The 13,118-nt window shown below is 44.0% G+C and overlaps 5 protein-coding genes across 5 annotated transcripts; 2 read left to right on the forward strand and 3 right to left on the reverse strand.

The window, feature by feature from the left end:
* Positions 1-97: 97 nt before the first annotated feature.
* Positions 98-1,256, reverse strand: LOC119771208 (speckle-type POZ protein B-like). The gene is made up of 2 exons (XM_038266907.1): positions 1,249-1,256; positions 98-1,144 (listed from the first exon to the last, which is right to left on the reverse strand). The coding sequence occupies exon 2, from the start codon at positions 1,108-1,110 to the stop codon at positions 148-150; it is 963 nt and encodes a 320-aa protein (XP_038122835.1). The 5' UTR covers positions 1,111-1,144; positions 1,249-1,256; the 3' UTR covers positions 98-147.
* Positions 1,257-5,834: 4,578 nt separating this feature from the next.
* On the reverse strand, positions 5,835-6,985 carry LOC6035122 (tRNA methyltransferase 10 homolog A). Its single transcript, XM_001845306.2, has 2 exons — positions 6,157-6,985; positions 5,835-6,095 (listed from the first exon to the last, which is right to left on the reverse strand). Exons 1-2 carry the CDS (start codon positions 6,878-6,880, stop codon positions 5,875-5,877), a joined length of 945 nt encoding a protein of 314 aa, XP_001845358.2. The 5' UTR covers positions 6,881-6,985; the 3' UTR covers positions 5,835-5,874.
* A 476-nt stretch (positions 6,986-7,461) lies between these two features.
* Positions 7,462-8,445, forward strand: LOC119771139 (speckle-type POZ protein-like). The gene is made up of 2 exons (XM_038266552.1): positions 7,462-7,824; positions 7,915-8,445. Exons 1-2 carry the CDS (start codon positions 7,462-7,464, stop codon positions 8,443-8,445), a joined length of 894 nt encoding a protein of 297 aa, XP_038122480.1.
* A 488-nt stretch (positions 8,446-8,933) lies between these two features.
* LOC6035115 lies at positions 8,934-11,766 on the reverse strand. Its single transcript, XM_001845299.2, has 3 exons — positions 11,397-11,766; positions 9,841-11,182; positions 8,934-9,772 (listed from the first exon to the last, which is right to left on the reverse strand). Exons 2-3 carry the CDS (start codon positions 11,156-11,158, stop codon positions 9,630-9,632), a joined length of 1,461 nt encoding a protein of 486 aa, XP_001845351.2. The 5' UTR covers positions 11,159-11,182; positions 11,397-11,766; the 3' UTR covers positions 8,934-9,629.
* A 166-nt stretch (positions 11,767-11,932) lies between these two features.
* Positions 11,933-13,083, forward strand: LOC6035120 (NADH dehydrogenase (ubiquinone) complex I, assembly factor 6 homolog). The gene is made up of 2 exons (XM_038249601.1): positions 11,933-12,156; positions 12,221-13,083. Exons 1-2 carry the CDS (start codon positions 12,026-12,028, stop codon positions 13,032-13,034), a joined length of 945 nt encoding a protein of 314 aa, XP_038105529.1. The 5' UTR covers positions 11,933-12,025; the 3' UTR covers positions 13,035-13,083.
* The last annotated feature ends 35 nt before the right edge of the window (positions 13,084-13,118 follow it).

Consider the following 13,118-nt stretch of genomic DNA (forward strand, 5'->3'; position numbering starts at 1 on the left):
CGTACACGCTATCGCGAAAGGACTCGCTTTTTAGTTGAATTTGCTTTTGCTCATAGCTTTAGCAGTGGGTATGGAGCTCGTATCGAATCAAAATAAATCAATAAGAAATGGTAGAAAATCTTTATTGCCGCTGCAAATCATGAAAACTCAACCGATAGTCATTGCGCCCAAAATGGCCGCCACCAGGTCCGGATGGGCGCAGTTGTAGTCCTTCCAGTCGGTACCCTGCATCGACTTGATGTTCGTACACACAAACTGTATCGACTGCTTCTTCAGCTCCTCGGCGTGATACGCATCTGCCAGCGCCAGAGTTTTGAGCACCGTTTCCTTGTTGATATGGCCCAGCAGATGAGTTTCGCAGATCTTCCGCAGCTGGTCCAGGGCGTACTTGTCGGCGGCGGCCAGCAGCTCGTGGGGCATCTCTCTCAGCCGTTCGACTTTGCCGACGTAGACAAAGCGAAGCATTTCCTTGAACACGTCCGGTTCGATGTCTTCGACGATGAGGCGGTTCAGCGTGGACTCTTGCATTCCACTTTGGAACATGGCCGCAAACACGGGGCTTCGAACCGAGAGGATCGCCTTTTGGGCGAAGAACTTTTCCGGTCCTACCTGGATCGTGACATCGCTGAGCTCCTCGTTGGATAGAAGGCTTGTGTAGTTGGCCACCAGTTGGGAATCCTGTGGTATTGAATCCTCGATTAGCGCGAATTTCAAGCGCAGTGTGAGCGTATTGTTTTCAAGATATTTATCAATTGTTTTGTTGTTTACAATCTTCAGCCCGAGTGCCATACCGGCTTTGGTGGGTCCAGAAATTATGTTTTCGTTGCCCAACTCTACTTCAGCATTGAAAGAAGCACTGCAGAAATCCGTTACAGTCGAAAGAGTGAAAAAATCCGTTGAATAGCGTCCTTTGTTGTAAGTTAATGGGCCATCTCTCTTGAGGACGTAATGCCAAGCCACCTCCCATCCAATGCTGTGTGATGAATATCCGTAAAACACTTCCGATTGCCATTTCTTGCTCTCTGCTATGTTAAATGGTTGAATTTTCCACAGATTGTGAAAAACTGTCGATTTAGATTCCGTAATGCAGGTTTGCTCCACCGTAGACATCACTTGGCCATTATCGTAGTTGAACACAAACTGACTGAAGGATGTTTCTCTCTTTGTTTTTTTTTTTGTATTTTGTCAACACCACAAATGGCGCGTATATTAATGGTACGTTCGGTTGAGGACCAGTTTCGCACTTACTGCCACACTCTGAGCTGTCAAAGTTTTTTTTTGAAACTCCATTACTCCAGTGCCGAACTATACACAGAAAAAAATATGTGAATTTACTCGCCACGGAAAAAATTAATCACATGTAAACTCAGTTGATGTAAACTTGAGATTCGACGTAAACGGTTGAATCACACGTAAAATCATGTTTTTACGTATAATTTGTTGCTTATTTTCATCAAATTGCATTTAAATTTAAATGTTTTAAGTGTTACATCATAAATTATGTAACATTCGGAAATTTTTTTTGTGTGTAGATTTTTTTCAGTGTCATGCGAGTTCCACGCACACTAACAAAAACACTAACAAATTTAATGGTGTTCAATATGTATACCTATCGACTCAGAATCGAAAACTGAACAAATGTGTGTGTGTGTGTGTGTGTGTGTGTGTGTGTGTGTGTGTGTGTGTGTGTGTGTGTGTGTGTGTGTGTGTGTGTGTGTGTGTGTGTGTGTGTGTGTGTGTGTGTGTGTGTGTGTGTGTGTGTGTGTGTGTGTGTGTGTGTGTGTGTGTGTGTGTGTGTGTATGTATGTGTTCAAAATTCTTGCCAAGTTTTCTCAGCACTGGCTGGACCGATTTTGATCAAACCGGTTGCATTCAACTTGGTTTAGGGTCCCATACATTGCTATTGAATTGTTTGAAGTTTCGATAAGTAGTTCAAAAGTTATATATAAAAATGTGTTTCCACATTTATCCGGATCTCACTTATATGCATGAAAACTATGTCCGGATCCATCATCCGACCCATCGTTGGAGAGGTAATCGAAAAAACTTTCCAACGAGTCCAAAACATTGAAGATCTGGAAACCTTGTCTCGAGTTATGATTACTTAAGTTATATGTGTGTACGTTTTTTTTCTGGATTCAAAAAAAAAAATAGCTGAAATATGTGTCCAAACCACTCATATTACCCAAAAAAAAAAAAAAAACAAACCATCCACATTAACGACCACCGGGTCTTTTGTGGTCTCTATTGCAAGTTTCTGCTCGAACCTAGGAGTCCGAAGGCTTGAATGGGGAGAGCACCCAAACCTCTTTCTACTCCAAGGAACCTTCCACCCCAGTGTTTGAACTGACGACCTTTGGATTGCGAGTCCAACCGCCGCCAGCGATTCCACCGGAGTAGGCTTGGTTCGGTGTGTTGTTTGTACTTATGGCATGGAGACAACTCCTACACCTGGAATGACTTAACGGCCTAACAACCAAGGCCGGGACCGACATTTTACTTCCTCATCCGATGGAAGGTTGCAGCAGATGGGAATCGAACCCAGAATCATCCGCTTACAAAGCGGACAGCGTAACCATTCGGCCACGCACTGCCACTCATATTACCCATTGTTGGTAAAAAGTGAGGAAGGCATCAACCACATAGGTGGATTAAGTTCGTTTTTTTTATTAGGTCCTGTAAACATATGAAAGACAATAGTTTATTGGTCCTTTAAAAAAAACTCTGGAATTGAACCAAAATTGCAAAAATTGAGTGGGGTACCGGCTCTTCAATCGAACGTACCATAAATTTTATGTGTATACACGCACGTTCAAAATCACTCCGTTTTCGTCAAAACAGAACCTACTCAGAAATAAGTTAAGGGGGCATCTGTCAGATTTGAGTGAATTTCACTCAGAATTCCACGAAAACTGAGTGATATTCACCCAGATCTGAGTGAAATTCACTCAAATGTGACAGATGCCCCCTTTACCCATATCTGAGTAGGATTGGTTTTGACGAAAACTGAGTGATTTTAAACGTGCGTGTTCACTCAATATCAGAATTGTTCCTAAAGGGCTCGTGCATAACCACGTAGCCTACAAGTTTATCTTTTTTTTAAATATTCTAGTAGAGCTGGTTCTCCCAGAATCCTGCTAGAACGGTGGAGGATTTCTGCTAGAATGCTGTAAGATTATTCAGCTCTGTGAGAATTCTGCTAGAACGACGTGACTGGGTAGAACGTATTGACTACAGACGTTGCAGAAGGGCGCTGTTGCGCTGAACAACAGAAGAGAAAAGTTTTCTCCCATAACACGCTTTCTTGTAAGTTAGAATAAAACTACACTCAACCTCCGGTGGTTGGTCACTTTTTTAGTTTGTACCCCGTTGGTTGGTCAAAGTCAAACTAAAAAGTGACGAACTGTCAAACAAACGTTCAGTAGTGTGCGTGAGCTCCGTGTAAAAGGGGTGTCAAACTAAAAAGTGACCCCGTTCGTTTGACAACAATTGGTGTCAAACCATCGGGGTTTGAGTGTACGCTGAAGTAAACAATGTGTTTTCGCGATTCATCCGGATTCCAGTCCTCAAACGTTGTAATTCCACACTAAAGACGGGTTTGGCCACTGCCAATTCCTACAAACAGAGCCGTACCTTGGGTCCACGGCGCCCTTGGCGAAGCATCAATTTGGCGCCCCTCCCAAATTTACAAGAAATTCGAAATTGAGGTTAATTTTCAATGATTGCTTCAATGAGTTTTGATTTTATAATTGCAATTGGAGACCTTAATATGGTTAAATTCAGAAACACAGTTATTTATTAATTTTTATGTTTGATTTTTAAATAATATTAGACAGGTTGATTTGAAAATTCATTGTGGGAATTGCGTTGGCTGAATCTTTCTCAGATTTCATAACACGATAATGAAAGCTAGGTTTTGTTTTTTTTAAATTAATTTATTTTTCAGATAAATGCACTGAATTGAACTATAAATGTTGCTTTAATTTGTTGGCAAATTTGATATTTTTTCCTAAGCCTGTATAAATCTGATCTAGTATTAAATTTATTGTAAAAGCAAGGAACTTTACCGGATTCGTAAAATAATTAGTTGATTTGGCTTTGGATTTCATTTTGGTGCAATTAGAAAAAAAGAAAAAAATCTTTCTTCAAAATAAAAAAATAATTAGTCGATGCCCGTGTCCTCTTTTGTTTTATCTAGATAGGAATCCCAGCAAGCTTAGTACAAAAGAGCAAACCGGCATCGAAGTATAATTTTTCAACATGCAGCGGCAGAACCATATTTCGTCAAAATGAATTAAAGATCATTCAAAATCCAGCGCAATTCATGATGAAACTTATTTTAATATTTGGGCAAAAATATCAAGATAAGAAATTTTTATTCATTTTAAGTGATTCGCCCATACGAGGCTTGAGAATATTTATCATAATTTTATATTTATAATTATATTTTGCATTGATTTTTTTGATCGGTATATTTTTAATTCGTGATATTAAATTTTATGTTTCAGAAAATTATTTTTTTAAGCAAAGCTATAAGGCTTTCTAGGCCCAGTGAAAAAAATATAATTTAACCCAAAAATGACGAACTTCTCGTCACAGTGTCCTGATGCAAACAATGATCGAGCTGTAGCTGTCACAGCCCTGCGAAGTATGTTGGCTGTCATATCGGGCAGTCAGTCAAAAAAACCAACTAGAAGTGGCCTGACAAAAAACTTTTGCTAGAAAGAGATAGGAAACCTGATGCAAACAATAGAGTTATCTACGTGCGCATGTATTGCGTGTACGTACACGAAAAAAAGTGAGGTTAAATTTTGTACCAGCCAGCAAAACAAATGGTGCGCTAGTGTGTGTGAGATCGGGCTTAGATAGCTCTATTGTCCAGCTGTAATGTAAACATACTATGAATGTATTGGTAAATTTCTGACTAGAAAGCCTTATATCAATGTTTTCAAACAAAAAAAGTGATGTTTAGATCATTTTGTGTGCTCTGAAAAATATTTTTTTCTTGAAAAAATAATGTTGGTCTTATTAGTGAAAATTTAAAGCAGTTTTCCTATTTCAAAACACTAGTATTTTGAAAAAAGCGTAGGCAAATTTCAATGCACGAATTTGCATTTAAAAGCGGTGTATGCACTTCGGAAGGAATCGGTCAAGAAAAATTTCAAATGGGCAGCAGCGGCAGCGAAAGCAAGCCAGAGAGGGTGAATAAGAGCCCAAAAAAACGCTCCCTTTCCTTTGTTCTGCTGTTCGTAAAGCTGGGGGCGACATAAACTTTGAAAAATATGTGCAATGGCCTAAAATGTAAAAATAATTCCAATTTCAAAGAAGCTCGAAATATGACCATCATTTTTGGCTGATTGTGATTTACATCCAAATTAAAATAACATATAATTGTAAATTGTTGTAGTCTGGAAGGTATTGCTTAAAATTCTTTATACAATGTTCCAAACTTTAATGATGTATTCATTTTGAGAAGCTCTTTAAGAACTCCTTGAACTTTCTGCCACTTGAGCGCCCCTTCTTTGATAAAAAAATAAATTTTCAAAAACACTTCGGTAGAAATATTCATATAATTGATTTTAACGCACCCAAATCATATTTTTTTTATATTTCAAACCAAATTATCTAGTTATTTATAGTTTTACTTTATAATTTGGCACCCATTCTGTTGCAAATACCTAATGAGAATGTTATAACTGACATGAAAATTTTGTACTATCATCGATTTCGGCGCCCTTGGCGGTCGCCAACTGCGCCAACCCCTAGGTACGGCGCTGCCTACAAACGATGGCTTCATCTGCATTCTCTCATCTCAAAAAGGTCAACTAAAATGATTTTCCGTTAAGTTAAATAAACAAGTTTATTTATTCCATACTAGCTATTTTTAACCTCCTCATCTTTAGAACTTTTCTCTTCAACAACTCCACTTTCCGCATCCTCACTTTTGGCCTCGTCCATCGCGCTCTCTTGATCGGACCCAGTTCCACCCTCGTCCGATGGTTCCCTTGCCTTGGCACCCTTCCTCATGGGAAGCACCTCCAGCAGCGTTTCCTGCCACTTCTTCCCCAGCTGGACCTTCATCAGAATTTCAAAGACTGAAAATTTAAATTAGAATTATTAATCGCTTGATAAACATTCAACACAGGCCAAAGAAACCTTGATTGATCGTCAGGATGGTCCTGGTCTTGATGACCACGTGCTCACTCAGCGGCAACCGGGCGTGCCGAATTCCAAGCCGGTCCGCCAGCGTATGACAGTGTCCCTTGTACTGATTGTGGTCCACCAGGCCCCCAATCACGTACACGTGATCCTTCTCCAGCACGTCCAACACATTGTCCGATTCGCTCGTCAGATAGACCAACCGCTCCCGGTCGAACAGGTCCACGAACGCGCCCGCACTGAACTGCACGTCCCAGTGCTGGTAGCCGTCGTTCCGCTTCAGGTGCCGCTCCACCGCCCCGCCCTCGCGGATTCCGGTAAAGTGCAGCGGAATCGGTCGCTCCGACCGCCGGTTCATCGTGTAGATCCGCAGCAGCTGCTTGACGCACTTGGCTACGTCCTTGTCGATCATCATCTCGTCGAAGCTGAGATCGACCACGACGGAAATGTCCGCCCGGCTGTAGTCGACCTTGTTGCGCTTGAGTTCCTTCCGGCTGGGGCCGGTGCGGGTGGGCAGGCCGGCCTTGATCGCTTCCAGCTTCCGGGCGCGCATCTTTTCCCTCTCCTTGGCCCGTTTCAGCTTTTTGGTTTCCTCCCACTTTTGCATTTTAAGCTGCTTCTTGAGCTGCCGCTTGGACATGGGCGGGTTTTCACTGGACGTTACCAGATCTGGCGTGGACGGTTCCGTCGCGGTGGCTGGGACCGGTTCTTCTGCACTCATTTTTTTGGGTGCTGGGTCTACTAAATCTAAAATAATGAAAATAAATTAATTTCGCTGAGAAGAACCACTGTCACACGTGTGAGTATTTAAAAAAAAAAGTAAACAAAAACAAACCGATTTTACCGAACTGCTTTGATTGCAAATTGACAGATCGGATTCATACCGCCTACACTGTCAATAGAGTTATCTACGTGCGCATGTATTGCGTGTTTGTACACGAAGGGTTTTTAGGTTAAAATTTGTACCCGCCAGCAAAAACAAATGGTAAGCTAGTGTGCGTGAGATCGGGCTTAGATAGCTCTATGGGATCTGCTTAAAAATGTGTCAAAATTACCGCATGAAAAGTTAGCCAGCTTGATCGCGAGCGTGCAATTTCGTTAAACGGCACACCGTACACGCTCAAATTGAGTGAATCTAATTAGCTGGATCATCATTCCAGGGTTGCGAATTTGTTTCAAAGAAATGTTTATTTCTGAAGAAGATTTAACGACTTCCTTTTCCCGTTTCGGCGCATGATCTTGTTTTGATTGATCCTTTTCGTTGAAAACGGAAAACAAGTCAACTTTACAAAGTGTCCAAGGATGGAGCTAATCTGCAAGACGGACTGCACGTCGACGGTGTTTCACAACCGGTGGGAAATCGCACCGTTTGACTGTGAGCAGGGCGAGCAGCTGCCGTCGGATGTGTTTCACGGATATTCCGCGCACGGCAGCGACTACGAGGTGGCTTGGCACTACATTCTGGAGGTGACGGAATCCGACCAAGTGCTGCACCACAACCGGTTCGTCAAGAGACATGCCGTTAAGATAACAACGGTGATCGATGCCTGCAATGCTCAGTTGGAGGCTTGCGTAGAGTTGGAGCCAGGTGTGTACCACGACAATGATGGAAAATATAAAAGCTTTGGTAAAACAAAATCCGGTTTGCAGTTTGGACCGATCCTTGTGAGCAGAGAAAATTATTTTCACTTTTATTGTCTCGAAAAGGTCACATTTCGGTTGAAGTTCTCAATAATTGAGTATTCTGTGCCAAAGATTTCCGAGGTGTTGGAGAACTACGCAAGTCTGCTCTCAAATGAGCAACTCAGCGATGTAACGATCCACGTTGACCAGAAGAAGTTCTACGCCCAAAGGGCGATTCTCTCGGTTCGAAGTCCCGTGTTTGCGGCCATGTTCCAGAGTGGAATGCAAGAGTCGGCGCTGAACCGTATCGTGATCGAGGACATCGAACCGGATGTGTTCGAGGAAGTGCTTCGCTTCATCTACGTCGGCAAAGTGATGGGACTGGAGCGGATGGCCCACGAGCTACTGGCCGCCGCCGACAAGTACGCGCTGGACAGGCTGAGGAAGATGTGCGAGAGACATCTTATTGACCATATTACGCAGGAAACGGTTCTCAAAACACTGGCGCTGGCTGATTTGTATCACGCAGAGGAGCTGAAAAAGCAGGCGGTTCGATTCATCTGCGATAACATCAAGTTGATGCAATCGACGGATTGGAAAGCTTTTGTTGACTCTCATCCGGATCTGGTTGTGGTCATTTTGAGTGCCATGACCATTGATTGAATCTCATAAATAAAATCGCATTTTCATTTGGACTAAAAAAACATATAACCCACTGGTAAAACTATGAGCGAGAGTTATCTCGCCTGTAATCAGGAGAAACTTTTTAAGCGTACATTGGCAATTCAGTGTTTGACAGCATGGCACGCCTAAAAAGTTTAAACTTCTTGTTTATCGAATTTGATTAAACAATAAATACGTGTTTTTTTTTTCTTCATATCAATCATATTTTATTGAATTCGACAAGCATACGAAAAAAGAGTGTTTTGTTGACATATTGAAATTTCCTCTTAAAACTTACATGCATTTGTGTTTTGAGTGTTTATTGCACGGTAATATTTTATACGTTGTTTAACGTAGCTCTTAGTGACAATCCGAATCTAGAGTTTAAAAAAAAAATCAATACAATCTATTTCTGCGAGTTCAATGAGCAAAAAGTGTGCTGATTAGTTTTACTATGATTACTGGTTAAGTTAATTGTTTTGCTTATCATTATTATAAAATACTGTAGTAATGTCACCGTTCGATTTCGTTAGTAATTTTGAATTTTGCTACTCAAATTCAATTTTTAATTTAACTAAGCTGTTAACATTTTTTTTCTGGTGCCTAAAGTTGCTTGAAATAAATATTTGTTAATTTAAATTCGCTTCAAATTTATGCCATTTATGAAATGGTGCTTCTTCTCGATGTTTTTGCTTTCCTTTACTTTTTTTGTGTGTGTCTTATCACAGCTTTATTGCCACTGTTTTTCTAGTTGTTTTCCTTGTTGAGCCAAAAAAACACTGTTAGTGCCAAACTTGCTTATCTAATGTGTCATGGTTTAAAAAGTACGCTTTACCTTAAAAAAAGATAATTATGATGCTTATCAATACTAGTGCTTGTTTTCACATTTCTTTAAATCTTTTTAGTACGTTGTGTGATTGCAATCGAGCTGAGAAAATTATCACATTCATAAAATAATAGTTAACTTTCGGGAAACGGTGCGACACTTGGCACCGCAAAGGAACAAACCGAAAAAAAATAATCTAAATGCATTCAGTAAGAGGAGTGAAGGACGTATTAGACTACGATAAACGAACAAACTCGCAAACAAACAAACTTTTTGACAGTTTAGACAGTTTGCTCTGTTTGTTTGCCTGCAATTGTTTGCAGAAACGTGTTTGCCTTAGTGTAATAGCTCCTCCAGCTTAAACCTGCTCGGTACCGCCGCTGCCACCGCCGGTTCCATTCGGACCGAGGTGCGTTTCGCTCTTCCACGAGGTCACCGGGATGTGCGGCGCCGGGAGACAGCTGCGCAGCGACTGCACCAGCTGAACCGTGTCGAACAGCGCTGGAAAGAGAAGAAAAACCCCATAAGAAATGGGACACCGAAAGTGACAGCTGTTTGTTTACACTCACTTTTCTGCAGACTTTCGGACTGCTTGCCGTACGGTTTGCACATGCTCGGCCGGACGAACGTCTTCATGCGGGCAATGTTGCGCATCAGCTCGCTGAACGCCCGGATGATCTTGTCCTGGCTGATGGCGAGCCCGTCGCCGCGGTCCTGCGCCCAGGCCCCGTTGTGCAGCGCCAGCAGCTCCTTGCTGCAGTTGTTGGAGGCGTTCTCCATGGGGTCGACGGCGCCGCGCATGTAGTCGGACAGCTTGTAGCCGGTGTCCATGTTGATGGCCTGGAGCGGGGGTTGATTGAGGTGGGCCAGCTGTTGTTGTTGTTGTTGCTGTTGCTGGATTGACTGTTGGTTGATGTGAGGAGAGGGAGTCTGCTGTTGGGCGCGGCTGACGTCGATGATCTGCGGTTGCTGGGGTTGTTGGACCTGGGCGTTGACGACCACGTTGCTCTGGGAGGAACTACCCGAGGGGACCAGTTGTGGGGGCAAGCTGGCCGCACTTTGAGCGACCTCGTAGTGCTTTTTGTCGAGTTGTTGGAGGACACGTTGCTTCTCGAGGTTTGACAGGGTGCCGAACTTTTCCAGCGATTGTTGGGCCATTGCACGGTTCTGCTGTTGGATGATGGCAGCCGTAATTTGCTGCTGAGCAGCGGTCGTCTTGGACGACATCTTGACCTGGGACTTGTCTACGGCGCCAATGTCCAGACCGGACTGACCCAGCTGTTGTAGGTGGGCCAGGTAGTCCGGATTGATGTGACCAGTAGGGTTGAATGATTGATCAATAAAAGGTCCTACGCCGATTTGTCCCTTGTAGTACCGACAGGCCGGACTAGGACAAGACTGAACTACTTCCACGATAAACTCCTTCTCCATGCCCAGGTTCTCCCGTCCAATGGTGTACGAGTCCATCACCGCCCGACATGTAGCGTCCACGCTCAAATGAAGACCATGTGGTCCACTCATGTGCTTCAGCATGACCGCGTTGGCAAAGTGTTCGTAAGGGAGAATAATCTTGCCGGAATCTCGCAGGACCAACCTCCCCTGGGCATCCAACGCCACCCGACTGGCAAGAACCTGCAGGTAGGCCGCACTCGGCAAAACCGGAGTGTCCTTCAGCTCGGCGAAACACTGCAGCAGCTCTACCGAAGGACTCCAGCCCTTGTTCTGGAGGTACAACTGCAGCAGCATGTACAACTTTTCCGTAACATACCCGGCGCCCGCCGACGGGTCACTTGTGCCACCTCCAGCGCCCGAGGCACTTGCCCCGTTTGCAGCCTGCGCCGAATGGCTCTTGGCCAGCGCGATTTTCATTGCCTCCGAAAGATCCATCCCCCTTAGAACATACTAGCCAAGCTGGAACGAACCGGAAAAGCGCAGGTGAAAAATTCCATTTAAATCATCAAATATGGCGCTAATGCGGTTCCGCGATATTGATTGACGGGCGTGGAAAATTTTAAGATTTTTCCTCAATGAAAAATTATGCAAATCAAGTCAACTTCACCAAATTGCATTAATTCTAAAGCAAGAAAGCCCCACTGAACTGAAATTTCCACAAAATTCAACTTACTTTCACCTTAAAACAAAATAATCGACACAACGCAGCAACCTTTGCCTTGTGCACCACAACCCTTTTGGACGATGAAAAGTAAACACATCTGCAAAGGAATGAAGAAAACCGATGCAAATTTTTGTGGGGCCGCCGCACACCAGTGCAAAACGCCCACTGCGAGTGTGCGTGAAGGAATGCACGCACGCACACACTCTCACTCGGCCGTGTGTTGACATTTTACCGCCTTCACGAACGAGGGGTTCGTTTGGGATGTAATTTAAGTTCAATCACTGTTACCAGTTTAATTTTGATTTTATTGCGTCATTTGTGTCGTTTTACATGTTTGTTTTTCAAGTGATTTATGTTATTCATTTTCATCTTTGTGTTTTCCGTTCTTAAACAACGATACACGTTTATGGTCTATGGTAATTCCACTGAAATTTAGGTGACACTTGTACAACTTGAAGCCGGACGCGCTAGCGACGCACAACTTTCGGGAGCGCAACGAGTTGGTTGACGTTTCCGAAGGGCTGTCAAGTGTCAGCTGTTCGGTGAAATACCAGAATCAAAACATAAACAATACTTTTGCATGAGTTTTACGATTTGTTGCAACAAAACTAGGTTTAAATTAATAAATTTTATCAAAAATGTATCATAGAAACATTAAAGTGTTGCAAAATGTAAATTATCTTTTTTCGAAAAATGTTGCTTACCTGCGAAATTCATCCACGGCTCCCACCGAAAAGGTGGCACAAAATTACTGCCTAAATCTTGTTAGGTAAGTGTCATTAATGTACACTTTTATGAATTAAAACTTCAACTTCCCCCCACCAAACCTTCAGACAGTACGACAAGGAAAACTTCCTGTGCACGCTGCTCCTCAAAAATCCAGAACGTCGCCACGCGCTCGCCATCCGCGCGTTCAACGTCGAAATCGCCCGCATCACCGGAACCGTGTCCGACGACAAGATCGGCCAGATGCGGCTCAAGTTCTGGGAGGACACAATCGGGCGCCTCCACCGGAGCGACAACCCGGACCACGTGCCCGAACAGCCCGTAGTTCAGGAGCTCAAGGTCGCCATCGACGCCGCCAAGCTCACGAAGCGGTACTTCCAGCGGCTCATTTCGTCCCGTCTGAACGCGAACCTGCGCTTTGTGACCACCAAGCAGCTGGAGGAGTACGCGGAACACTCGGTTTCGAGTGTGCTGTACCTGCTGCTGGAGGTTCACGGGGTGCGGAACGTGCACGCGGACCACGCCGCGTCCCACCTGGGGAAGGCGCAGGGAATTGTGAATTTGCTGAGGTCGATTCCGCGCCAGGAGCGACGGAACGTGGTCCCGGTGCCGCAGGAGCTGCTGATCGCCCACGGGGTCAGTCAGGAGCGGGTTCTGAGGAATAAGCGCGACGATAAGGGCGTGGAAGAGGTGGTCTTCCAGCTGGCTGGGTTGGCCAACCAGCACCTGGAGAAGGCGAGGGCGCTGTGGGGGTCGGTGCCGAAGGAGGCGAGGCCGGTGTTTCTGCCGGCGGTGACGACCGGGAGGTTTCTGGAACGGCTGAGGAGGGTGAACTTCCACTTGACTGATTCTAGTCTGCTGCAGAGTGATGCCATGCTGCCGTTGGCCATTTACTGGGGGAACTTCCGGGGGAAGATTTAAGGACCGTGCGGGGGGAATAGTTTGTTGAGTTATAATGTTTGAAAGTTCGGAAGCTGTTGTTTATATAAATTTATTGAAAGAACT

Source organism: Culex quinquefasciatus, chromosome 1, assembly GCF_015732765.1.
Source record: "Culex quinquefasciatus strain JHB chromosome 1, VPISU_Cqui_1.0_pri_paternal, whole genome shotgun sequence".
In the NCBI taxonomy this organism is placed as follows: Eukaryota; Metazoa; Arthropoda; class Insecta; order Diptera; family Culicidae; genus Culex; species Culex quinquefasciatus.

What these genes read in the sequence shown, in the direction of transcription:
- LOC119771208 (XM_038266907.1), bottom strand. Translation starts at nt 1,110, where the DNA reads ATGTCTACGGTGGAGCAAACCTGCATTACGGAATCTAAATCGACAGTT.
- LOC6035122 (XM_001845306.2), bottom strand. Translation starts at nt 6,880, where the DNA reads ATGAGTGCAGAAGAACCGGTCCCAGCCACCGCGACGGAACCGTCCACG. An exon ending in CATCCTGACGATCAATCAAG is followed by an intron (nt 6,096 to 6,156) that starts GTTTCTTTGGCC and finishes TTAAATTTTCAG; the next exon opens with TCTTTGAAATTCTGATGAAG.
- LOC119771139 (XM_038266552.1), top strand. Translation starts at nt 7,462, where the DNA reads ATGGAGCTAATCTGCAAGACGGACTGCACGTCGACGGTGTTTCACAAC. An exon ending in TGCAGTTTGGACCGATCCTT is followed by an intron (nt 7,825 to 7,914) that starts GTGAGCAGAGAA and finishes TCTGTGCCAAAG; the next exon opens with ATTTCCGAGGTGTTGGAGAA.
- LOC6035115 (XM_001845299.2), bottom strand. Translation starts at nt 11,158, where the DNA reads ATGGATCTTTCGGAGGCAATGAAAATCGCGCTGGCCAAGAGCCATTCG. An exon ending in GTCCGAAAGTCTGCAGAAAA is followed by an intron (nt 9,773 to 9,840) that starts GTGAGTGTAAAC and finishes TTCTCTTTCCAG; the next exon opens with CGCTGTTCGACACGGTTCAG.
- LOC6035120 (XM_038249601.1), top strand. Translation starts at nt 12,026, where the DNA reads ATGTATCATAGAAACATTAAAGTGTTGCAAAATGTAAATTATCTTTTT. An exon ending in TACTGCCTAAATCTTGTTAG is followed by an intron (nt 12,157 to 12,220) that starts GTAAGTGTCATT and finishes CCAAACCTTCAG; the next exon opens with ACAGTACGACAAGGAAAACT.